This window comes from Saccopteryx leptura, chromosome 8 (assembly GCF_036850995.1).
Source record: "Saccopteryx leptura isolate mSacLep1 chromosome 8, mSacLep1_pri_phased_curated, whole genome shotgun sequence".
In the NCBI taxonomy this organism is placed as follows: domain Eukaryota; kingdom Metazoa; phylum Chordata; class Mammalia; order Chiroptera; family Emballonuridae; genus Saccopteryx; species Saccopteryx leptura.
The window spans coordinates 27,226,494-27,249,483 of NC_089510.1; the positions used below are offsets into that span (position 1 = coordinate 27,226,494).

General features: G+C 49.8%; 1 protein-coding gene across 6 annotated transcripts in view; it reads right to left on the minus strand.

Moving 5' to 3' along the window:
- Positions 1-22,585, minus strand: part of RIOX2 (ribosomal oxygenase 2) — a 40,675-nt gene extending 18,090 nt beyond the window's left edge. For 3 of the 6 annotated variants that reach the window (XM_066347706.1, XM_066347705.1, XM_066347702.1), the window contains exons 1-4: positions 22,518-22,585; positions 12,111-12,578; positions 9,117-9,236; positions 4,602-4,730 (exon numbers count right to left, since the gene is read on the minus strand). In XM_066347706.1, coding sequence (XP_066203803.1) covers positions 4,602-4,730; positions 9,117-9,236; positions 12,111-12,542 — 681 coding nt within the window. In that variant the 5' untranslated portion in view covers positions 12,543-12,578; positions 22,518-22,585. Of the gene's footprint in view, positions 1-4,601; positions 4,731-9,116; positions 9,237-12,110; positions 12,579-21,971; positions 22,090-22,439 lie in introns of those variants that run through there. The other 3 variants (XM_066347703.1, XM_066347704.1, XM_066347707.1) reach the window with 3 other exon arrangements.
- Between the last annotated feature and the right edge of the window lie 405 nt (positions 22,586-22,990).

Here is a 22,990-nt window from a genome sequence, read left to right on the forward strand (position 1 = left end):
CAGCTAGGGAAAAGAAGAACATAATATATGCAGGAAGGTCCATTAGGTAACCATCAAACTTCTCAGCAGAAACTCTACAAGCAGAAGAGAGTTGGACCCAAACATTCAAAGTACTAAAAGTGAGGAATTGACATGCAAGAATACTATATCCATCATAGTTATCCTTCAAATATGAAGGAGAAATAAAAACTTCTCCAGACATACAGAAGCTAAGGGAATGTATCACCAGAGAACACTGACTGCAGGAAATACTCAAGAGGGTTAGTCTAGCAGCTACAAAGAACAAAACAAATCAAACGACCACAAAACAAATCAAATGACAAGTAAAAGGTCCAACAAGGTTACAATATAAACAAGGATAACCTGTGACAACAATAACACAAAAGGGGAGAGGATCAAGAGCTGAAGTAGCAAAGGGGAATAGAATCAGAAGCACTCATAAGAAAAGGACACCTGGCCCTGGCCGGTTGGCTCAGAGGTAGAGCGTCGGCCTGGCGTGCAGGGGACCCAGGTTCGATTCCCGGCCAGGGCACATAGGAGAAGCGCCCATTTGCTTCTCCACCCCCCCCCCTCCTTCCTCTCTGTCTCTCTCTTCCCCTCCCGCAGCCAAGGCTCCATTGGAGCAAAGATGGCCCGGGCGCTGGGGATGGCTCCATGGCCTCTGCCTCAGGCGCTAGAGTGGCTCTGGTCGCAGCAGAGCGACGCCCCGGAGGGGCAGAGCATCGCCCCCTGGTGGGCAGAGCGTCGCCCCTGGTGGGCATGCCGGGTGGATCCCGGTCGGGCGCATGCGGGAGTCTGTCTGACTGTCTCTCCCCGTTTCCAGCTTCAGAAAAATACAAAAAAAAAAAAGAAAGAAAGAAAAAGAAGAAGAAAAGGACACCTCTACACATGAAAAATTTTCTCTTACTAACTAATGGTAACCACCCCAGTAAAAAGCCACTAGTGAAATGCAAAGCATAAAAAAAGAAGAAGAAGAAACAGAGGAAAGAAGTATGGAATACCACCAAACAAAAATAACTGAGAGAAATACAAAAATGAAGAAGCAAAAGAGACACAGAAACAAAAAAAATAGCTATAGGAAATCCTCAAGCATCAATAATCACCCTAAATGTAACTGGACTGAACTCACCAATAAAGAGGGACTGAGTAACAGATTGAATCAAAGAGCAAAACTGAGCCACATGCTGCTTTCAGGAGACACATAAATTATACCCAAAGAAAAGCAAATGTAGCTATACTAATATCTGACAATGCTGACTTAAGGCAATTAAGGTAATAGGAAACGAAGATGGACATTTCAGAATTATAAAGGGGACACTATATCAAGAAGGCATAACACTTCCTAACATATATATATATGCACCATATCAGGGAGCACCAAAAATGTATATACATCTACTAACAGATCTAAAAACAGAAAGAGACAGAAACACATAGTTAAGAGAGCTCAACACACCATTGGTGGCTCCATAGTTGGAAATCTCAACATACCATTGGCCTTAAATGACACACCAGACCAAATGGACAAAACTGACATTTACAGAATATTTCATCCCAGAAAACCACATTATACATTTTTTTCCAATATGCATGGAACATTCTCAAGGTTAGACCATATGTTGAGCCACAAAGCTAATCTCAACAAATTAAAGAAGACTGAAATTATACCAAGCATATTCTTTGACCATAAGGCTTTGAAATTAGAATTCAACTGCAAAAATGAACTAAAGAAACCCATAAAAATGTGGAAATTAAAAAATATACTTCTAGCCTGACCAGGCAGTGGCACAGTGGATAGAACGTTGGACTGGGATGCGAAGGACCCAGGTTTGAAACCCCAGGCTCATCCAGCTGGAGCACAGGGTTGCTGGCATGAGCGTGGGACTACAGGCATGACCCCATGATCACTGGCTTGAGCCCAAAGGTCCCTGGCTTGAAGCCCAAGGTTGCTGTCTTGAGCCAGGGGTCACTCGCTCTGCTATAGCCCCCCAGTTAAGACACACATGAGAAAGCAATCAATGAACAACTAAGGAGCCACAATAAAGAATTGATGCTTCTCATCCCTCTCCCTTCCTGTCTGTCCATCCATATCTGTATCTCTTTCTGACTCTCTCTGTTTCTGTTAAAAAAAAAACAAAAAAAACAAACATACTTCTAAAAATTTACTGGGTCAAAGAAGAAATAAAAGCAGAGATCAAAAGATATATACAAACAAATAAGAATGACAATCAAGGCCTTGACCAGTGTCAGCCCAGCGTATAGAAGCCCCAGGTTCAATTCCCAGTCAGGACACATAGAAGCAACCATTTGCTTCTCTTCCCCTCTCTCTCCCCCTTCTTTCTTCCTCTCTTACAGCCAGTGGCTCAACTGGTTCAAGCATTGGCCCCAGACACTGAGGACAGCTTGATTGGTCAGGGCATTGGCCACGGGCACTGTGGATAGCTTGGTTGATTCAAGCATTGGCCCAAGACCAGGTTGCAAGGTAGATCCCAGTAAGGGCACATGCAGGAGTCTGTCTCTCTATCTCCCCTCCTCTCACTTAAAAAAAAAAAAAAATAATAATAATAATAATAACAATAATAAATAAATAAATAAATAAAAAGACAATCCACTCTATAGGAGAACATATCCGCCAATACATCTGATAAGGGGTTAATAACCATAATTTATAGAGAACTTATAAAACTCAATACCAGGAAGGTAAACAATCCAATTTAAATAATGGGCAAAGGGGCCCTGGCCGGTTGGCTCAGCGGTAGAGCATCGGCCTGGCGGGCGGGGGACCCGGGTTCGATTCCCGGCCAGGGCACATAGGAGAAGCGCCCATTTGCTTCTCCACCCCCCCCCCTTCCTCTCTGTCTCTCTCTCTTCCCCTCCCGCAGCCAAGGCTCCATTGGAGCAAAGATGGCCCGGGCGCTGGGGATGGCTCCTTGGCCTCTGCCCTAGGCGCTGGAATGGCTCTGGTCGTGACAGAGCGACGCCCCGGAGGGGCAGAGCATCGCCCGCTGGTGGGCAGAGCATCGCCCCCTGGTGGGCATGCCGGGTGGATCCCGGTCGGGCGCATGCGGGAGTCTGTCTATCTCTCCCCGTTTCCAGCTTCATAAAGAAAGAAGAAAAAAATAAAAAATAAATAAATAATGGGCAAAGGACCTAAATAGACATTCCTCCAAGGAGGATATACAGATGGCCGACAGGTATATGAAAAAATATCCAACATAACTAATCATCAGAGAAATGAAAATTAAAATCACAATGAGGTATCACTTCACACCCATCAGAATAATTTTCACAAACAAATCAATAAACGACAAGTGCTGGCGAGGATGTGGAGAAAAGGGAACCCTCCTGCACTGCTGGTGGGAATGCAGACAGACGCACAGCTGTCAGAGGGAAGGGGGGACGGGATCAAAGAAGGTGAAGGATTTAGCCAAAACCATACATAGAGACAAGATGGTAACAACAGCCAGAGGAGTAGGGGCGTGGGGGGGGCCAAAGGGGTGAAAACGGATGGAGAGAGACTGCATGGGGCATGGGGGACACGATGTGGTGTGGAGGGTGTTATACTGAGTGGGACACATGAAACCATGTCAACACAAATTAAAAAAAATTTTTAAATGTTAAAGGTAGCTATATTGTTGTATTTACTTAAGTCTCCTACGATATAGTCACACATCCTAGAAAGGGAGAATGTTCTCCCACTTATTGGTTAAGTAGGCAAAATCAAGAAGGGGCCACAAGGTATTGGGTAAAAGTTGGACATTAAATCATAATTTCAAGAGCAAGAAATATAAAAAAACTGTATGTAAGTATATCAGGTAGGCAGAATCTTTGGGATGCTTTAAATTAAGTATTTTATTGACATTGAAAGAAATTAAATTTATGTTTTGTTGCAATAGGTATAAAGTTTAGTTATGGAGCTATTCTTCTTTCTTATCCCTTTAAGACTTTTTTCAACAACCTCCCCTGCGGGACTGGTGGCCACGATCCCCTCCGCTACTTACTCAAAGACACACTTGCTCAGCAGCAAGATGCCAGTGAACCAGGACAAGATGAAGCCACCTGGCACCCTGGAGAGGACTCCCCAAAGACTGTCATAATTACTATTCTCCTGGTGACTCTATGCAGGGGGCAGGGACAACAGTGCAGAGAGTTAGATGCAGGGATGACAGTGCAGAGAGTTAGATGCACAACCAGGAGAAAAATGGACCGTTCTGGAATTTTACCAACAAAAAAACAAAGGGGTCCCTGCCTCAGCGCCCTCCAGCCCAGTGCTGACCACAGCCTCAGACACGGCACAGCTGCCCAGGACCAAACCTTCGACTTTCACTCGAGAGAAGTCAGAGACCTCCGAATTCGTAATTCGTTCCTGTCGAATGTACATTATACTTGGATACGGGTTATTTGAACAATAAACTTAGTATTTCCTCGGCTCACTTCTACAAGTGACCAAGCCCCCTCCGGAAGGTGCCTGTGCTGGCCGACCGGAACGAGCCGCCCCACCCCGAAAGCCTTGCACGGGCTCCCCTGGGGAGCACCACATGAACACGAACCCTCAAGCCCGACCTTGTCTCGGGGAGCTGCCCAACGTGGGAGGCCCGTACCTTCAGTGTGAACTCGAGCACCGGCCTCCCGATCCTGTCCTCCGCCTCCACGCTGTACTCGCGCGCCAGGGGCACCGTGGGGCAGTAGAGGCGCCAGTGCTTCTCCCCCTCCAGCTGCAGGATGAACACCTGCGGAGAGCCAGGCCACCAGAGCGTCAGGGAGCTTCCCCACAGCGCGCGAGCACGGGGCGGAGTTTCAGGGAGCTTCCCCACAGCGCACGCACTGGAGCGTCAGGGAGCTTCCCCACAGCGCACGCACTGGAGCGTCAGGGAGCTTCCCCACAGCGCACGCACGGGGCGGAGTATCAGGGAGCTTCCCCACAGCGCACGCACTGGAGCGTCAGGGAGCTTCCCCACAGCGCACGCACGGGGCGGAGTATCAGGGAGCTTCCCCACAGCGCACGCACTGGAGCGTCAGGGAGCTTCCCCACAGCGCACGCACGGGGCGGAGTATCAGGGAGCTTCCCCACAGCGCACGCACGGGGCAACGTGCTTTAGCCCTCAAGGGCTCAGATGAACAACAAGTCTCAGATAAAAAATAAAAATGGAGGATCACAACCTGACCTGGGGTGGCGCAGTGGATAAAGCGCTGACCTGGAAATGCTGAGGTCGCTGGTTTGAAACCCTGGGCTTGCCCAGTCAAGGCACATATGGGAGTTGATGCTTCTAGCTCCTCCCCCCTTCTCTCTCTCTCCTCTCCCTCTCTCTCTCCTCTCTAAAAATGAATAAATAAAATAAATTTTAAAAAAATGGAGGATCACAGATACATTGCACTCCACACAGAAGAGCTGCCAGTACTGGTTTCAACTTTTAAAAACAGGGAACCATGAACCCTGCTACTTACTGGAAGGACAGTCATCCTTTTCACATTTAGGAAACTTGGCTCAGTTCTCCATATCCCACTCTGCACCCACTAGCTCATCCCTTTACGCCTTCTCTCTGACAGAGAAATGCCCGCGACTGCCGATGGCAGAGCCAAGCTTCAGGCAGGACTGCGTATCTGAAATCCCGACTCTGATCTTTGGCAAGCAGGAGAGCTTCAAGGTTTTCATTCTTCATTCAAAGATATTTCAATACTTTGTTTAAAAAGAACCAGAAACTTCTAGAAAATGTATTGATATTAAATTGCTCTCAAAAGGGGGAAAATGACTTTACTAATTACCCTGTGTTCACACCTTGTATTGGTACAAAAGTAGAACGACAAAATACGGAAACCGAAGAGTTCACTCTTTGGCAGCCGCAGGAGTGCAATCCACACCTGTCAGGGAGCCAGGGCCTAAGCGAAACCGTGACCTTCATTCAAGCTGCCCCAAGATTTTCTCAAGTGGAAAAAACATTCTTTTTTGGCAGCTACAAAAAAGGACAAAATGAAAGCAGATGTAAAAATTGCTTCTGACCTCACCTCACTGAAGACTATACAATGTTCAGCTGAAGAAAAAGTCCATCAAGCCTAACGAGGTGGCAGTGCAGGGGTAAGAGCGCCGACCTGGGGCGCTGAGTACCTACCGTGCCGCCCCAGGCAGAAGACGCTCCCCTGTGTGAGAGGCACCTTACTCTGGGCGCCTGACCCCAAATTTGAAAAAGAATGTATGACATAAAGTTATTGAACTCAAGTTTTATTCATCATAAAATTCATACTGCCTGACCTGTGGTGGCGCAGTGGATAAAGCGTCGACCTGGAAATGCTGAGGTCGCGGGTTCGAAACCCTGGGCTTGCCTGGTCAAGGCACATATGGGAGTTGATGCTTCCAGCTCCTCCCCCCTCCTCTCTCCCTCTCTCTCTCCTCTCTAAAAATGAATAAATAAAATAAAATAGAAAACAAAAACAAACAACAACAAAAATTCATACAACTCCTCATCACTGTCAAAACTCCTGTTCATTAGCTTATCCTCTTCTGTGTCTGATGACAAATCGCTGTCTCCAACGAGCACAAAAACAAGCGCGAAAAAGCGGAAAATACAAATTAAAAAATCTACTACCACTGTATAAGATGCAGCCAGTTTTTAGACCCCAAATTTGGGGGGGAAGTGTGCGTCTTATACATGGGGAAATACAGCAGGTTCGAAATCGGGAGGTCACCAGCTCAAGCACAGGCTCAGGTGGGGTCACCGACTTGAGGCTGGGATTATAGACATGACCCTATGGTCGCTGGCTTGAGCCCAAGGTCTGTGGCTTGAGCAAGGGGTCACTGGCTCAGCTAGAGATCCCTGTCAAGGGACATGTAAGAAAGCAACTGATGAACAACTAAAGCGATGCAACTAGGAGCTGATGCTTCTCTTCTCTCTCCCTTCTGTCTCTCTCTCTCACACACGCACCCTGAAAAAGCCAATCACACTTTTCTATAGCTAAACTCAATAAAGACCTGTTTCATAGGAATGTGTGATTCTTTTTATCAGTCAGGCTGTAAATAATCTCTCCCCTCGGAGAAGGAGCAGGCAGCCAGCCTGGTGGGAGCAATGCCGGCTCAACACCTTGGTGAAGTCAGGCTCTCAGAGAACGCCCAGGAAGAGCGGGCAGAGACCTGGCCAGGGGCTGACGAATCCTGACAGCTATGCTAGCCCACGGCAACCGCACAGGAAGAGCGGGCAGAGACCTGGCCAGGGGCTGACGAATCCTGACAACTGTGCTAGCCCACGGCAACCGCACAGGAAGAGCGGGCAGAGACCTGGCCAGGGGCTGACGAATCCTGACAACTGTGCTAGCCCACGGCAACCGCACAGGAAGAGCGGGCAGAGACCTGGCCAGGGGCTGACGAATCCTGACAACTGTGCTAGCCCACGGCAACCGCACAGGAAGAGCAGGCAGAGACCTGGCCAGGGGCTGACGAATCCTGACGACTATGCTAGCCCAGGCTCACGGCAACCGCACAGGAAGGGCGGGCAGAGACCTGGCCAGGGGCTGACGAATCCTGACAACTGTGCTAGCCCAGGCTCACGGCAACCGCACAGGGAGAGCGGGCAGAGACCTGGCCAGGGGCTGACGAATCCTGACAACTGTGCTAGCCCAGGCTCTCAGAGAGCGCACAGGGAGAGCGGGCAGAGACCTGGCCAGGGGCTGACGAATCCTGACGACTATGCTAGCCCAGGCTCATGGCAACCGCACAGGGAGAGCGGGCAGAGACCTGGCCAGGGGCTGACGAATCCTGACAACTGTGCTAGCCCACGGCAACCGCACAGGAAGAGCGGGCAGAGACCTGGCCAGGGGCTGACGAATCCTGACAACTGTGCTAGCCCAGGCTCATGGCAACCGCACAGGGAGAGCGGGCAGAGACCTGGCCAGGGGCTGACGAATCCTGACGACTATGCTAGCCCAGGCTCACGGCAACCGCACAGGGAGAGCGGGCAGAGACCTGGCCAGGGGCTGACGAATCCTGACGACTATGCTAGCCCAGGCTCACGGCAACCGCACAGGAAGAGCGGGCAGAGACCTGGCCAGGGGCTGACGAATCCTGACAACTGTGCTAGCCCAGGCTCATGGCAACCGCACAGGAAGAGCGGGCAGAGACCTGGCCAGGGGCTGACGAATCCTGACGACTATGCTAGCCCAGGCTCACGGCAACCGCACAGGAAGAGCGGGCAGAGACCTGGCCAGGGGCTGACGAATCCTGACGACTATGCTAGCCCAGGCTCACGGCAACCGCACAGGAAGAGCGGGCAGAGACCTGGCCAGGGGCTGACGAATCCTGACAACTGTGCTAGCCCAGGCTCACGGCAACCGCACAGGAAGAGCGGGCAGAGACCTGGCCAGGGGCTGACGAATCCTGACGACTATGCTAGCCCAGGCTCACGGCAACCGCACAGGGAGAGCGGGCAGAGACCTGGCCAGGGGCTGACGAATCCTGACGACTATGCTAGCCCAGGCTCACGGCAACCGCACAGGAAGAGCGGGCAGAGACCTGGCCAGGGGCTGACGAATCCTGACGACTATGCTAGCCCAGGCTCATGGCAACCGCACAGGGAGAGCGGGCAGAGACCTGGCCAGGGGCTGACGAATCCTGACAACTGTGCTAGCCCACGGCAACCGCACAGGAAGAGCGGGCAGAGACCTGGCCAGGGGCTGACGAATCCTGACAACTGTGCTAGCCCACGGCAACCGCACAGGAAGAGCGGGCAGAGACCTGGCCAGGGGCTGACGAATCCTGACAACTGTGCTAGCCCACGGCAACCGCACAGGAAGAGCGGGCAGAGACCTGGCCAGGGGCTGACGAATCCTGACAACTGTGCTAGCCCAGGCTCACGGCAACCGCACAGGGAGAGTGGGCAGAGACCTGGCCAGGGGCTGACGAATCCTGACAACTGTGCTAGCCCAGGCTCACGGCAACCGCACAGGGAGAGTGGGCAGAGACCTGGCCAGGGGCTGACGAATCCTGACAACTGTGCTAGCCCAGGCTCACGGCAACCGCACAGGAAGAGTGGGCAGAGACCTGGCCAGGGGCTGACGAATCCTGACAACTGTGCTAGCCCAGGCTCACGGCAACTCCGTCATCACATCGAGCGACTCTCTTCCTCTCTTACCTCGACATCATCATAATGAGGTGGCAGGCCCTGGGCTCCAGCGGGGGTTATGTACACATTCGAGCCAACCAGAGAGCCAAAGTAGCATTCAAGCTTCTCCTGGATCCTCCAAAGTTCATCCTTAAAAATAATAAAAGAAAGGGGGAGATGAAAAACACATGACAATAAGAGGTATATTCTTATTTGCTTATCAAGTCTTCAACATGGCCCTGGCTGGTTGGCGCAGTGGATAGAGCATCAGCCCAGTGTGCAGACATCCTGGGTTTGATCCCTGGTCAGGGCACACATGAGAAGCAACCATCTGCTTCTCTTCCTCTTCCTCTTCCCCCTCTCTCTCTCTTCCCCTCTCATAGCCAGTGGCTCAATTGGTTCAAGCGTTGGCCTCAGGCGCTGAGGACAGCTCGGTTGATTAGATCATCCACCCTAGACAGGGGTTGCCAACTGGATCCCAGTTGGGGCGCATGCAAGAGTCTGTCGTTCTAGCTCCCTTCCTCTCACTTAAAAATAAAAAAGTCTTCACCACCACAACTACTCTGTTCTAGATAGCGAGAATTAATAAGCCGTGAAAGAGCCAATACCTCTGCTGTTGAGAAGCTTCTGCTGTAGCACAGACACCACAGAAAAGACATGGGCACATTAGCCAGACTGGCCAAGGAGGCCACCTGGAGTCCCGCAAGATTCTTAAGCAGGAAAACTATATGATCCAATTTACTTTTTTAAAAGCTCACTTTGGCTACTGTGTGGAGAATGGACTGTCAAATAGCAAGAAAAACCAGTCAGGAAGCTACTAAAGGTGGGAGCCCAGGAGGGAAATGACCAGGCCGGTGGGAGGGGACAGAGAGGAGATAACCTGAGATGCACTTGGCGGCAGCAGTGACAGGCCCTGCTGATGGACTAAATATGAAGGGATAAGGGAATGCGGAGAGTGAAAATAAAAAGTCCCGGCTTCAGACTTGGACAGTTAAATTAATTCGTTCCCAGTTCCAGTCACTGAAAAGGAAAACGTTTGCTAAGGTACAAGTTTTCAAAGGGAAAGAAGTTCTCTATTAGAAATGTTGAGTCTGAGCTGCAAGGCCCCCGTGTGGAGATGTTTCTCTTTTTTTTTTTTTTTTTTTTACAGAGACAGAGAGAGTCAGAGAGAGGGATAGACAGGGACAGACAGACAGGAACAGAGAGATGAGAAGTATCAATCATTAGTTTTTCGTTGTGGTACTTCAGTTCATTGATTGCTTTCTCATATGTGCCTTGACCGTGGGCCTTCAGCAGACCAGGTAACCCCTTGCTCAAGCCAGCAACCTTGGGTCCAAGCTGGTGAGCTTTGCTCAAACCAGATGAGCCCGTGCTCAAGCTGGCGACCTCAGGGTCTCGAACCTGGGTCCTCGGCATCCCAGTCCAACGCTCTATCCACTGTGCCACCGCCTGGTCAGGCTGGAGATGTTTCTAAGTAAACTGCTAGCTGCCTCAGTCTGAAGTTCTGGCAAAAAGGACTAGTCTTATATTTGGGAATTCCCTGCACAAAACTGATAGTTAAAGCAACGAGAGAAGTGATGGCCTAGAAAGTGGGTACAGACAGGAGGAGAAAAGGGGCGGAGCGATTCCCTCTCTCCAGTCACTAACCGCTCTTCAGGGTGGAAGTCAGACTGAGGGGCCTAAGGAGGAGCCACCCGTTCCTGCAAGAGAGAAAGAAACCTGATTTTCCCAAGGCAGATGGGGGGGGAGGCCACAGATACCATCAGCACTTCCTGTGTGCCAGGCACTGTTTCTAAGTGCTTACCTCTATTAATTATGTAACCTGCCTCCCTCCCTTCCTTTCTTTTATTCAGTGAGAAGCAGGGAGGCAGAGAGACAGACTCCTTCAAGCGCCCCAACTGGGATCCAACTGGCAAGCCCACTAGGGGGCGATGCTCTGTCCATCTGGGTTGGTGCTCCTTTGCTCAGCAACCGAGCTCTTCTTAGCACCTGAGGCAGAGGCCATGGAGCCATCCACAATGCCCGGCTAACTCGCTCCAATCGAGCCATGGCTGCAGGAGGGGGGGAGAGAGACAGAGAGAGAGAGAACCGAGAGGGGAAGGGGTAGAAAAGCAGATGGGCGCTGCTCCTGTGTGCTCTGGCCGGGAATCAAACCTGGGACTTCCATACGTGGGGTCAACATTCTACCACTGAGCCAACGGGCCAGGGCCAGAAGGAGATTTCTGAATGGGGATAAAAGTGCCTAAAACTCAGAACAGGCCATTGATTGTTCGGGCCACCTGTCACGCAAAGCTCTCAAAGCTCTACAAAAGTATATTAGCTCATCCTGAGTCTGCATTTTATAAACTCAGAAACTGAGTACAGAGAAGGCAAATTATTTCTCAAATGTCAACCACTGATGTGGAAAAAATAAAAAGCTAGCTGGTCCTCCAGACTTGCAAATCAAAGCCACCCGACACGTCTAGCTGCCGCACCGGGGGCAGCAGCTACGGGACCGCGCCCTCACTGCCACAGGGGCGGGCTGCCGCTCACACTGGTGCAATCGCTTCCGGAGCCTGCATCTGGCATGTGCTCCGGTCACGGCTCTGGAGGTGAATGAAGGGAGGCAACTTCAAGAAGAAGCTGACCACCTCGGTGCTATACGCATTAAGTTATAATGACTGGCCGAACCAAACAGAAATGTCTACCACATGCCAAACATAAACCAGCCCACAGAACAGCTCCTGGAGGCATCATGTTACTTCGATAAACTTTAGAAACCAGCAATATAATTTAGTTTCTGCAACTCTGTGGCACCCAACCATGTCCACCCTGAATGTTGGACATTTTCTAACAATGTAGCTAAAAGATAACACAGTCTCTCCTAATTTCGGGTGCAGCTGAAGACCAAACAGGTGCTGCCTCTTCTCGAGCTGGCAGGAGGCGAGTCATCATCAAACCACAGGTTCATCCCTGCGCTGATCTGTGGCCAAACGTTCACACTCGAATACACAGAAAGATTCTGCAGTGGGGACCCCCCGTTACCTTAAATCTCTGAGGTTGATGAAACTGAATTGTTGCCCTTTTCTGATCAAAGTCTTTTCTCAGCTGAAGGAAGTGCACTTTGCCGTCTTTATTTAAAACCTTCTTCTTGCCCCGGACGCAGCGGCAGACATTGACGTCTCTTCCGTAGTACACACCCCGGGCGCACAGACTCCTCAGGTCCGACAGCCTGAACAAGGACTGGTGATAGGCGGCCAGCGCCGGGTCATCCCTCTGAATGAGAAGGGGCTTCTGCTCCCAGAACTCCTTGAAAAAGGTCTCCGTCTTGATGGGCGAGATGAAACTTTCAAAGAAACCGCTGGGGCTGTCGAAGTTGAAAGGGGAGGGGCCCCCGGCGGCCTCCGCCTTCAGCTGCTTGCGGGGAACCGGCTGCTCTTCCGTCCCAGGCCCCGCAGGCTTCGCCTTCTTGGGCATCGTTCCGTCTTGGAGACAGCCGAGAGGAAGTGCCAGCTACCAAAAGAACAGAGGACACGGGTTGGTGTTCGCAAATTATGCACAAACTGCGTGACCATGACGCCTTCGTGGGGCTCTTCGTAAGTCAATGCCTTTTCCTCTGGGATGCAATACAGCTCTAATCCAACCCCGTTTCTTCCAAACTATGAATCATCTAAAGGAAAGCTGGTACACAGGCAGTAAGTCGTGGAATTCACTGTTTATTAGGAAGTGTAATTATCCCAATTTAAATAATTCAATAATCTCAGCATCGTAGTCATAGTTCTAACCTTTGGCCATTGACACAGTGTGGGCAGCTGGGTTAGGCTTGCTGGCCGGTGTACCAGCTGCAAGCACTTTGTTTGATTAGTGCGTGAGCACAAGGCAAAGGCACATGTACAACCTGTATAAGGCTATCTGTGCTCACACTCGGGGATTGTGGATGCGCAGACTGCCCGCCCGCCGGCCCACCAGCCACTGTGAGGGGCCGTTTTGCTGTCTGTGTGCCGGAGAAGAGGTTTCCCCTGCCTGTGTGCTTGTCCACCATTGTGAGACTTCATTAAACGGAATGGCCCAATGCCTTTCAGCTCCGCAGTTTTTCTACCGTCTGCCCAGATCCAGTGTAGACCTGCCTGGCCTTGACCAATGGCATTACACACAGCAAAACTAAATATCTTTAATTTGGTTTCCATCAGCACCGGGTCCCAAATCTAATGATGGACTTTGAGCTACACAAACACTTGACTCAAGAGCTAGCAACAGCTGCCCACTGCCGCGTGCCCCTCACCATCTGCTGGTCAGGACAGCAGCCACCTGTCCCGGGCCGGCCATGTCAGCTGCTGGCCGGAGCAAGAAGCTACCTGCTCCAGGTCTCCCTCACCCACAGGAACCTCCTCGCTTCCAGATCTCAGCTCATTTCTAAAAACAGCTCATTTATCAGAAACCTCGCCCCCATAAAAAGAAAAACATTAAACGCTGAAAAGTGAAGGCTGAAGATACACAGTTATAACTCAAGTCTTTAGAAGACTAACTTTTTCAACATGACAAGATGCCCTCACTAACCTCTGACGCAGCACGCCTCCGTCGTGACTGGCACACACGTCACCGGGGCACCCCGAGCGGAGGTGGGGCTGAGACGCCCCGTTTCTGACGCGCTCCGGGCAGTGACGCTGCTGCTGTCCGCAGACCACAGCACTGGCGAGCGGAGCCACACGGCAAGCGCTCCGCACCCTCAGAACTGCCCACACCACAACTACAGTCACACCACGCACGTGCCTATCTGCCTACACCACAACTACAGTCACACCACGCACGTGCCTATCTGCCTACACCACAACTACAGTCACACCACGCACGTGCCTATCTGCAGTTCAGAAATGTCACTCAAAACATATGAATTTCCAGAAACTGCATAATTCTATTTAAACTTTTTTCCCTGGGCCCTGGCCGGTTGGCTTAGCGGTAGAGCATCGGCCTGGCGTGCGGGGGACCCGGGTTCGATTCCCGGCCAAGGCACATAGGAGAAGCGCCCATTTGCTTCTCCACCCCCCTCCTTCCTCTCTGTCTCTCTCTTCCCCTCCCGCAGCCAAGGCTCCATTGGAGCAAAGATGGCCCGGGCGCTGGGGATGGCTCCTTGGCCTCTGCCCCAGGCGCTAGAGTGGCTCTGGTCGCGGCAGAGCATCGCCCCTGGTGGGCGTGCCGGGTGGATCCCGGTCAGGCACATGTGGGAGTCTGTCTGACTGTCTGTCCCCGTTTCCAGCTTCAGAAAAATACAAAAAAAAGAAAATAAACTTTTTTCCCTGGTGTGAGGGGGAAGTCCATTGCTTTCACCAGATTCTTAACGCAGTCTCTGTCCCCAAAAAAGGTCATAAATATCTGTACTTATAAAACCAATTTTTCCCAGAAACCAGTAACTTAAAGATGTTACTGTATCTTTTTTTGTTGGGCCATCAAAATTGCAAGAACATTGTTTTCTGCTTTGTCATGATAACTAAGCTGTATTTCAGTTACAATGTGATACAATTAGTGCTCTGGCCTGGGAATAAAGGAACAGTTATATATTGAAACAACTCATTTATAAATTTAAATCTTTGGAGAATAACCCAAATGTAAGTTGCACAAATTAGGAAATGGAAATGCCAAAATACAAAACTCCCTATTGACCCCATTTTAGTTGCTAAATTTGGTACCTACCTTGCTCAGATCAAGTGCTTCATAAGAAAGGGAAACAGAATGATGGTGGAAAACTAATAAAGTTTATTGGAGAGGTTGGGCTTAGGCTTAGAAAAAAGTTAACATTAATGTTTTACAGTATGTCATCAATGAGACAAAAATTTGCTGAAATGTCTTATTTGTAATGCCGGTGGCCCAGGCCAGGCAGGTTCACGTTGGATTCGGGCAGATGGTAGAGAAACTGCGGAGCCAGAAAGCGGTGGGCCATTCCGTTTAATAGATTCTCACAACAGCGAACGAGCAAATGGGAAAACCGCTTCTCACGGCAGAAGGCAAACGAATGGCAAAATGGCCCCTCGCAGTGGTGGGCAAGCAATCCACCAAAGCCGCCCTGAGGGCAAGCGCCCGTAGCCTTCCACAGGCTAGGCACACATGGCTCTGCCACGTGCTCACACATGAATCATGCAAAGTGCGAGCTAGCGAGCCTAACACAGCTGTTTCCCCAACAATCCAACCCTTGAGGGTGGCTCGCCTCACAATCTACACAACAGGTCTCTTCCACAATGGTCCCTATGTGAGGAGTGGTGTACACTACATCACAGAAACAGCACAGGGTACAGCAAAAGAACTACAAAGGCACAAGCTATAGCAAAAAGCACAATCATTACAAAAGTGCCCTTCACAATGTCTCCCTGCGCACTCTTCCCAAGAAGTTAACTGGAGGCCCACCTCTAGCCCCACCCCACGGTGCCAACAAGGCTGCCCATCATAGGTGGGGGGCCTATCAAGTCCAGGGCCATGTCCATTGAGGAAAGGGTCCTTGGTGCATCTCTGCAACTGGGTGAGAGCAGCTTCCCAGGGCAGGAGGGTCTCCGCAGGTGCTGTAGCCCCCTCATAAGGGTCCCTCATTATTGTCCACAAGTGGCATGTCCATCCAGCAAGGGGGCTGGTGTCCCCCTCTTGTCACAGTCTCTGCTTCCACAGTCCATTACACCACTCAATGATCAGTCCACAACAGACAGCCCAGCTGTCTGTGCAAATAAATCATCCAACGTGAAAGTCCATTACAAGCACCTGGCCATACAGCTCTGTGATAACAGCCCTCAGCGCCTTTCCACAAGTGCTCTATCGTCACAAGCCCCATCCAAACCCCTCAGCAAGCTCACAGGGCTTGGCAGGGTCAAACACATTCAAGGTCTGGGCACCCTGACAGTTCTCTTAGAGGCAGCTGCTACAAATAAAAAAGTAAATAAATAAAAAGCACCTATTATCTTCTAAGGCCAACAACTGCTACACATTAGAAGGGGATCAGTGGAATGCCACCCCCACATGGGGCCTCCAGCCCCCAGCACATCCAGATTAGACAGGTTCCTCAGCGTTCATCTACTCAAACTGCAGTCACAGGGCTTAGGGACCCTCCTTCCCCACAGCTGTCTCTGTCTCTAGCCTATAATTCTGCAACCGTGCAACCTGAATACCAGCCTTTTTCTTGACGGCTACCGGGGCTGCCCACTTCCCCTGCTTTCTCAGCAGCTGGAACCTCTGTTCCAGCTTAAGCTGCCTCCAAAGCTCTAACCGGACTCTATTAGATCTGCCATCCAATTTCTCTTTATCTGCCCTGGCCACAATCAAATCTACCCACATCTGTTAGGTAACATTTATAGACTCATTTATCTTGTTAGTCAGGGGGCAGCACAGGCAGCAGCCTGCACAGCCTTATGGTTCCATGCTGCCTCCACCTGCCCCAAATCTGCCACTGTCTGTGTAATTGTATTGATGGGCTGCCCCACATATGCACTCAAGATAGCCACTAGTGACCCAAAAAAAAAACCTGACAGAGTGCTACAGAGAATAAAGTCCCCCATCCCTGCCATAAATACTTCCTCATCTGGCCCACAGGACCTCAGGTTGAAAGCAGCATTCTTCATACCTAGTTCCTGGAGGACTTGCTGCAGCTCAGTATATGACTGCCACTGACTCACTGCCCCGGGCAAGTCTCCAGCATTCTGCCAGACTGTACACATGGCAGCCATCCCCCATTCCAATAGGGTATGGTCTCCTGGGTTGTCGTGTCAGTTCTGAAGATGCTGCCTCAAGGAGTGTGTGGTAATGGCAGCTAATTTCTCCATTTCTGTTCCGGAGAGCATGATGCCATCCACCCTTATGTCCCTCAAATGCAGCAACCAAGCTGCCAGAGACTCATTGGGTTTCTGCCTGAATATTGCCCCTAACTCCATCAGCTACGCCTGGGAGTAGGGCTGGACCATAGAGTTTCAACCACTTGTGGAGTAGGCTGTGCCTACCCCTGAGGCACTTTCTGCTTCTGGATTTTTACCTTCTGGGTGACTACTGACTGGACTGTCTGCTGGTGGCAGTTTCAGCCGAAACCTCCTCCTCCTTCTTCTGTGACCACTTTGGCTCTTGTGGCTGCCGGCTCTCAGCATGAAGCTGAAACTGAAGCTCTTGAACCAGCAGTTGTGTCTCTAACAACTGTCACTGTCAATGTTCTGCTTCTAGAGAAAATTGCAGCTCATGAACCCATAATTCTTTCTCAAGTGACTGTTCCAGTTCCAGGCACCGTTGTTCAGCCTGTATTTCAAACTGAAACTCTTGAAAGTGGTCTGCTTCTCCAACAACTGTTGCAGTTCGTGTCATTGCTGGCACTAAGTCTGCTGCTCATCCTGGAGCTTTTGACCTCATGCTGCCTCTCACAGAGAGCTTTTGGTTTCTCCACACAGGATGTAAAAAACACCCAGCACAGGGACCCTAACAGGGCAGCCACCAGAACCACACCCTCAAGAACAGCCACTCCTCTATCCCACCCTTCAAGGGTGTTGGCAGCTCCATACTGACCTGATCCCAATCCTGCCAACTATGCCAGATGTAATGTTGGTGGCCCAGGCCAGGCAGGTTCACAATGGATTCAAACAGATGGTAGAGGAACTGTGGAGCCAGAAAGCGTCGGGTCATTTCTGTTTAATAGATTCTTGAAATGGTGGGCGAGCAAATAGGCAGGGGAAAACTACTTCTCATTGCAGCAGGAGAACCAATAGCAAAATGGCCCTTCATGGTGGTGGGCAAGCAATCCGCCAAATCCACACTAAGCACGCATAGCCTTACGTAAGCTATGCACATGTGGCTCTGCTACATGCTCACACGCTAATCATGCAGAGTGCAAGCGAGCATGCCTAACACACCAGTTTTCCCAACACTACTCCTGTTAAGTTTTCCAGACCATTTTGTTTTCTCAACCCAAAGAAACAAGGAATAAGACAAAGTATTGCTAGTACTTGGAACCCAGATATGAAAACATATTAGCAAAGAGCACTGCGAGCCTGTGAAAGGCCAGCTATGTCAGCTATCAGAAGAGTTTGATTTCAGGAATGTCCCAACCACTGTTTAAACGATAAGAGTGACTCACTGTGCCTAAACTGTTTGTGCAAACAATGTGGTTTAAACTGAACATCTGCTTTTCCTCTGGGAGTCTGGGGTTTGGGTAGTTCCGGACAGAGGGTGCTTAGGTGACAAACCCTCAAATAAATAAATAAACAAACAAACCATCCTGGGCACTGATTGTCTAATGAGCTCCCCTGCTTGGCAACTGTGCAGCTATCCTAACTAGTTGCTGGAACAATTAAGTACTTGGTCCCCTTTGCTATAATCAGCTGGGAGTCTTAGCAAGCCACTGAACCTGGTGATGGTCTTGGGGAGCCCCTACACTTTGCTCACATTTAATTTTTAAAAATAGACTGGCTCAGAAGATTTGTATCATTGAAAGCACCCTACGAGAAAAACATAATTTCATATTCAGCTGTACATCTCTTATTCCTTACAATTGGTCGGTTTAAAATTCAAGAGATATAAGCAGCAGGATGATGCAAGTGAAGCACTTTTCTTTAAGCACAATATATTAATTCAGTATAAGCACATTCCACAGGAAGTGCAGTTAAAGTGCGCAGAATACTTAAGTCAAAAATAAAATCATATAAAGCATTTTTTTCTATATATGATCACTAACAAATAAACCCGAGCACTGCAGAACAAATGCTGTTAGAATATACATTTCAGCCCTGGCTGGCTGGCTCAGTGGTAGAGCAGCAGCCTGCTGTGCAGAAGTCCCAGATTCGATTCCCAGTCAGGGCACACAAGAAAAGCACCCATCTGCTTCTCCACTCTTCCCCCTCTCCTTCTTCTCTGTCTCTCTCTTCCCCTCCAGCAGCCAAGGCTCCATTGGAGCAAAGTTGGCCCAGGTGCTGAGGATGGCTCAATGGCCTCTACCTCAGGCGCTAGAATGGCTCTGGTTGCAATGGAGCAACACCTCAGATGGGCAGAGCATCGCGCCCTAGTGGGCATGCCGGGTGGATCCCAGATGGGCGCATGCGGGAGTCTGTCTCTCTGCTTCCCCATTTCCCACTTCAGAAAAACAAAAAATTAAAAAAATTAAAAATTAAAAAAAAAAAAAAATATATATATATATATATATATGTACACATTTTACTACTTATATTGCCAAAAGTTACATCAGTGGTAGTCAACCTGGTCCCTACAGCCCACTAGTGGGCATTCCAGCTTTCATGGTGGGCAGTAGCAGAGCAACCAAAGTATAAATAAAAAGATAGATTTAACTAGAGTAAGTTGTTTTATAAAGATTTATTTTGTCAAACTTAGTGAAAATTTGACATAAAGTACTTGGTAAGTAATTATTATTATATGCTTTAACTTGCTGTAATTCTGCTTTATAAATTTTATGAAGTAAAGTTACTTCCCTACTTTATAAATCACCATTACTGTGGAACCGGTGGGTGGTTAGAAAATTTTACTACTAACAGAGATACAAAAGTAGGCGGTAAGTATAAAAAGGTTAACTACCACCTGACCAGGCCGTGGCGCAGTGGATAGAGCGTTGGACTGGGATGCCGAGGACCCAAGTTCGAGACCCCGAGGTCGCCAGCTTGAGCACAGGCTCATCTGGCTTGAGCAAAATAAAAAAAAAAAAAATGCTCACCAGCTTAGACCCAAGGTCACTGGCTCAAGCAAGGGGTTACTTGGTCTGCTGAAGGCCCGCGGTCAAGGCACATATGAGAAAGCAATCAATGAACAACTAAGGTGTCACAACGAAAAACTGATGATTGATGCTTCTCATTTCTCTCCGTTCTTGTCTGTCTGTCCCTATCTATCCCTCTCTCTGACTCTCTCTCTGTCCCTCTAAAGGAAAAAAAAAAAAGGTTGACTACCCCTGAGTTACACCATTTATTGTTTCTCTATGTTCACACTGAAATGATTTGAGTCTCAATTGGAACCTAGCTTAGTGGTTACTGGGAAACTATACTATTTCTGTGATTCTCGCACTATGCATATTATAAAATAATTCTTTTTTACAGTCTTTGAGAAATGGAGAGAATAGATGATATTCCATATCACACTAAACATACAAAAAAATAAAATGCATCACAATTTCAGAAACTATAAAAAGTAAAAATGCATGTCTTAGAATCTCAGAAATATGATCATTAAACAAGAGAATGCTTTGTCCAGAAAAGTACAGCCAACACAAGCCTGCCTATAAACCTCACAGACCACCCAAACAGAAGTGCCAGTAAATATTTTTATAAAGCCACAGGGGAAAAAAAAGCTTTTATTTTTTATTTTATTTTATTTTATTTTTTTTTTTTTTACAGAGACAGAGAGAGAGTCAGAGAGAGGGATAGACAGGGACAGAAAAATGAGAAGCATCAATCATTAGTTTTTCATTGCGCCTTGAGACACCTTAGTTGTTCACTGATTGCTTTCTCATATGTGCCTTGACCGCAGGCCTTCAGCAGACTGAGTAACCCCTTGCTCGAGCCAGCGACCTTGGGTCCAAGCTGGTGAGCTTTGCTCAAACCAGATGAGCCCGTGCTCAAGCTGGCGACCTCAGGGATCTCGAACCTGGGTCCTTCCGCATCCCAATTCGACGCTCTATCCACTGCGCCACCGCCTGGTCAGGCGAAAGCAAGCTTTTTAAAAAGCACTTGATACAAATACCGAATCATTATGTTGTACACTGAAACTAATATAATGTTCTATGTCAATTATATTTTAATTAGAAAAAGTTTTTTAAAAAAGCAACTGTCCAATTTGAGTTGACTGTAATCATTAAAACATAAAATGATTAAATCAAAAGTCTCAGTTCATATTTTACTGACTGCCCACAGATTAAAAAAAAAAACAACACAAAAACTAACTCTTAAGGATTAAAGCTATACATGAAAATCAATACTGATTCCCAATTCTACAGCTAAGAGGTTTTAACCAGAGCCTTATAAATGTCCTATGTCTATGGGAACACACACTGACAGGAAGTGGCAGCACAGCCTCCTGAGGGAAGGGACAGCTAACTGCATACTCCCAGAACCTAGCCGAGAGTGTGGCACACAGGAGGTCCCCTAGAAATGTTTGCTGAATTTTTTTCCTTTTCATCTTTTGTATATAATCTTAGAGAAAAATCTCAAAAGCCTTACACAGGAAACCAAGCTGGGAAGCAAGAGATGGTTTGTTCAGTGGGGATCATTCCTGTGAGGGCAGCCCGGCCCTTGAGTATTCAACAGGATTGTCAGAGCTGAGCGGCACCTTAGCCACACACGGTCACTAACAATCTGGGAAGGGCGGTGTGTCTTTATAATCTCCCGGGCAGGATTTTACAGTGCAGTGGAGTCACCAGAAACCTTCGTTAGCATGTATGTTCCTAGGCCCACACCAAGCCTACTGGATTAACACTTGCTGTAGCTGGGGCCCAAAAACCCGCATGAATAAAGTACATACACTCTCTACATAAATTTTAGATCCACTAACGGAGACGATGACAGTCACACTCAGCTCAGTTAAACACATACCACACCCTACGAGACAGAAATGTATTGTATTGCCTGGAACAGGGTTGCTTAGGCTCACAAAAATGTCTAGCAATTCAGGGAGGAAAAACTGGTCCTCCTGTTGATCTAAAACTGTAATTAAGTTATTTTTTTAGTTCAGTTTTAGAGAAATAAGTGGACTGTACCTCATTCATGTACTTTAGTGATCATGACACAAAGGATGAAGCCCGAGAGACAAAAGACAGAGCTGGGTGAAATGAATCAGGCTTCTCCACTTAAACTTGAGCCCAGTGAAATCAAAGGCTTGGCTAATTAGTGGAGTAATTAGATCCCTTTGACTCCCAAGACTATACTTCCTGGAAACAGTGAACACCCAGGTCTTACTAACCTGTTGGACAACCTAACTGCCAGGAGGCCGTTCTAGAAATACATTTAAAGTCTTAAAGTCAGGGTGGGACGAGAGTCGCCGCGGCCCTCGCCCCCACGCGGACCCCAGATTTCCTGCGTGTCAAGCCTGTCTCTCAGGCCAGCCCTGATCGCGGGCGCCCGGCCCACGTGGTGGCCGCGCCTGCTCACCGGCCCTGCGGGCTGGCTGGCTGAACCCGCCTGCCCCACCTCCAAACTTCGGGTGCGCTCCTCCCGGGTCTCCAGACCACCGGCAGCGCACGTGGGCTCCTCCCGGTGCCCAGAGCAGTCGGAGCCGACTCCCGGGCCGGGGCAGCGCCAGGCCTGGAGTGTCCACGCGGCCGCGCCCGGCCCCGAACAGCACGTCAGCGCCCTCCCCAGGCCCGGCCGCGCCGACACGCCCGGCCCGATCCCCGGGGAGGGGCCCTTAGGGTCCCCACAACCGCCCCACCTGCACCCGGTCCCGACACCCGGGACACGCACGGCCGCCGCCAACCCTGCAGAAGGCCCAGTGGACCGCTCCACTCACCCGGCGCGGCCTGTTGCGCGTGGCCGCGACCCCCGGGGGCGGCACAGGCTGGGGGCGGGGCGGGGCGGGGCGGGGCGGGGCGGGGCGGCGCGGGGCGGGGCGGGGCGGCGCGGGGCGGGGCGGGGCGGCGCGGGGCGGGGCGGGGCGGCGCGGGGCGGGGCGGGGCGGCGCGCACACGCTCCCAGCGCGCGCAGCGCTCCGCCCGCACCTGCTCCCACCGCGCGGCCCCAAGGGGCCCCCACGGTGTCCCGCGCTCCAGCCCACAGGTTTCTCCAGTGTTAAAGGAAATAAATTGGTTACTCCTTTTTTTTTTTTTTTTTGGCGGGGGCGGGAAAGAGACTCTAGATTGGGACCGTGTTCTAGAACAGCCCTGTTCTTGTGATGAATGGGGAAACTCAGGCATGGAGAGAGGAAGCGAGCCGCCCAAGTTTAGAGAGCTGGTGGTCCAGGTTCGCCCGTCGCTTTGTTTGGAG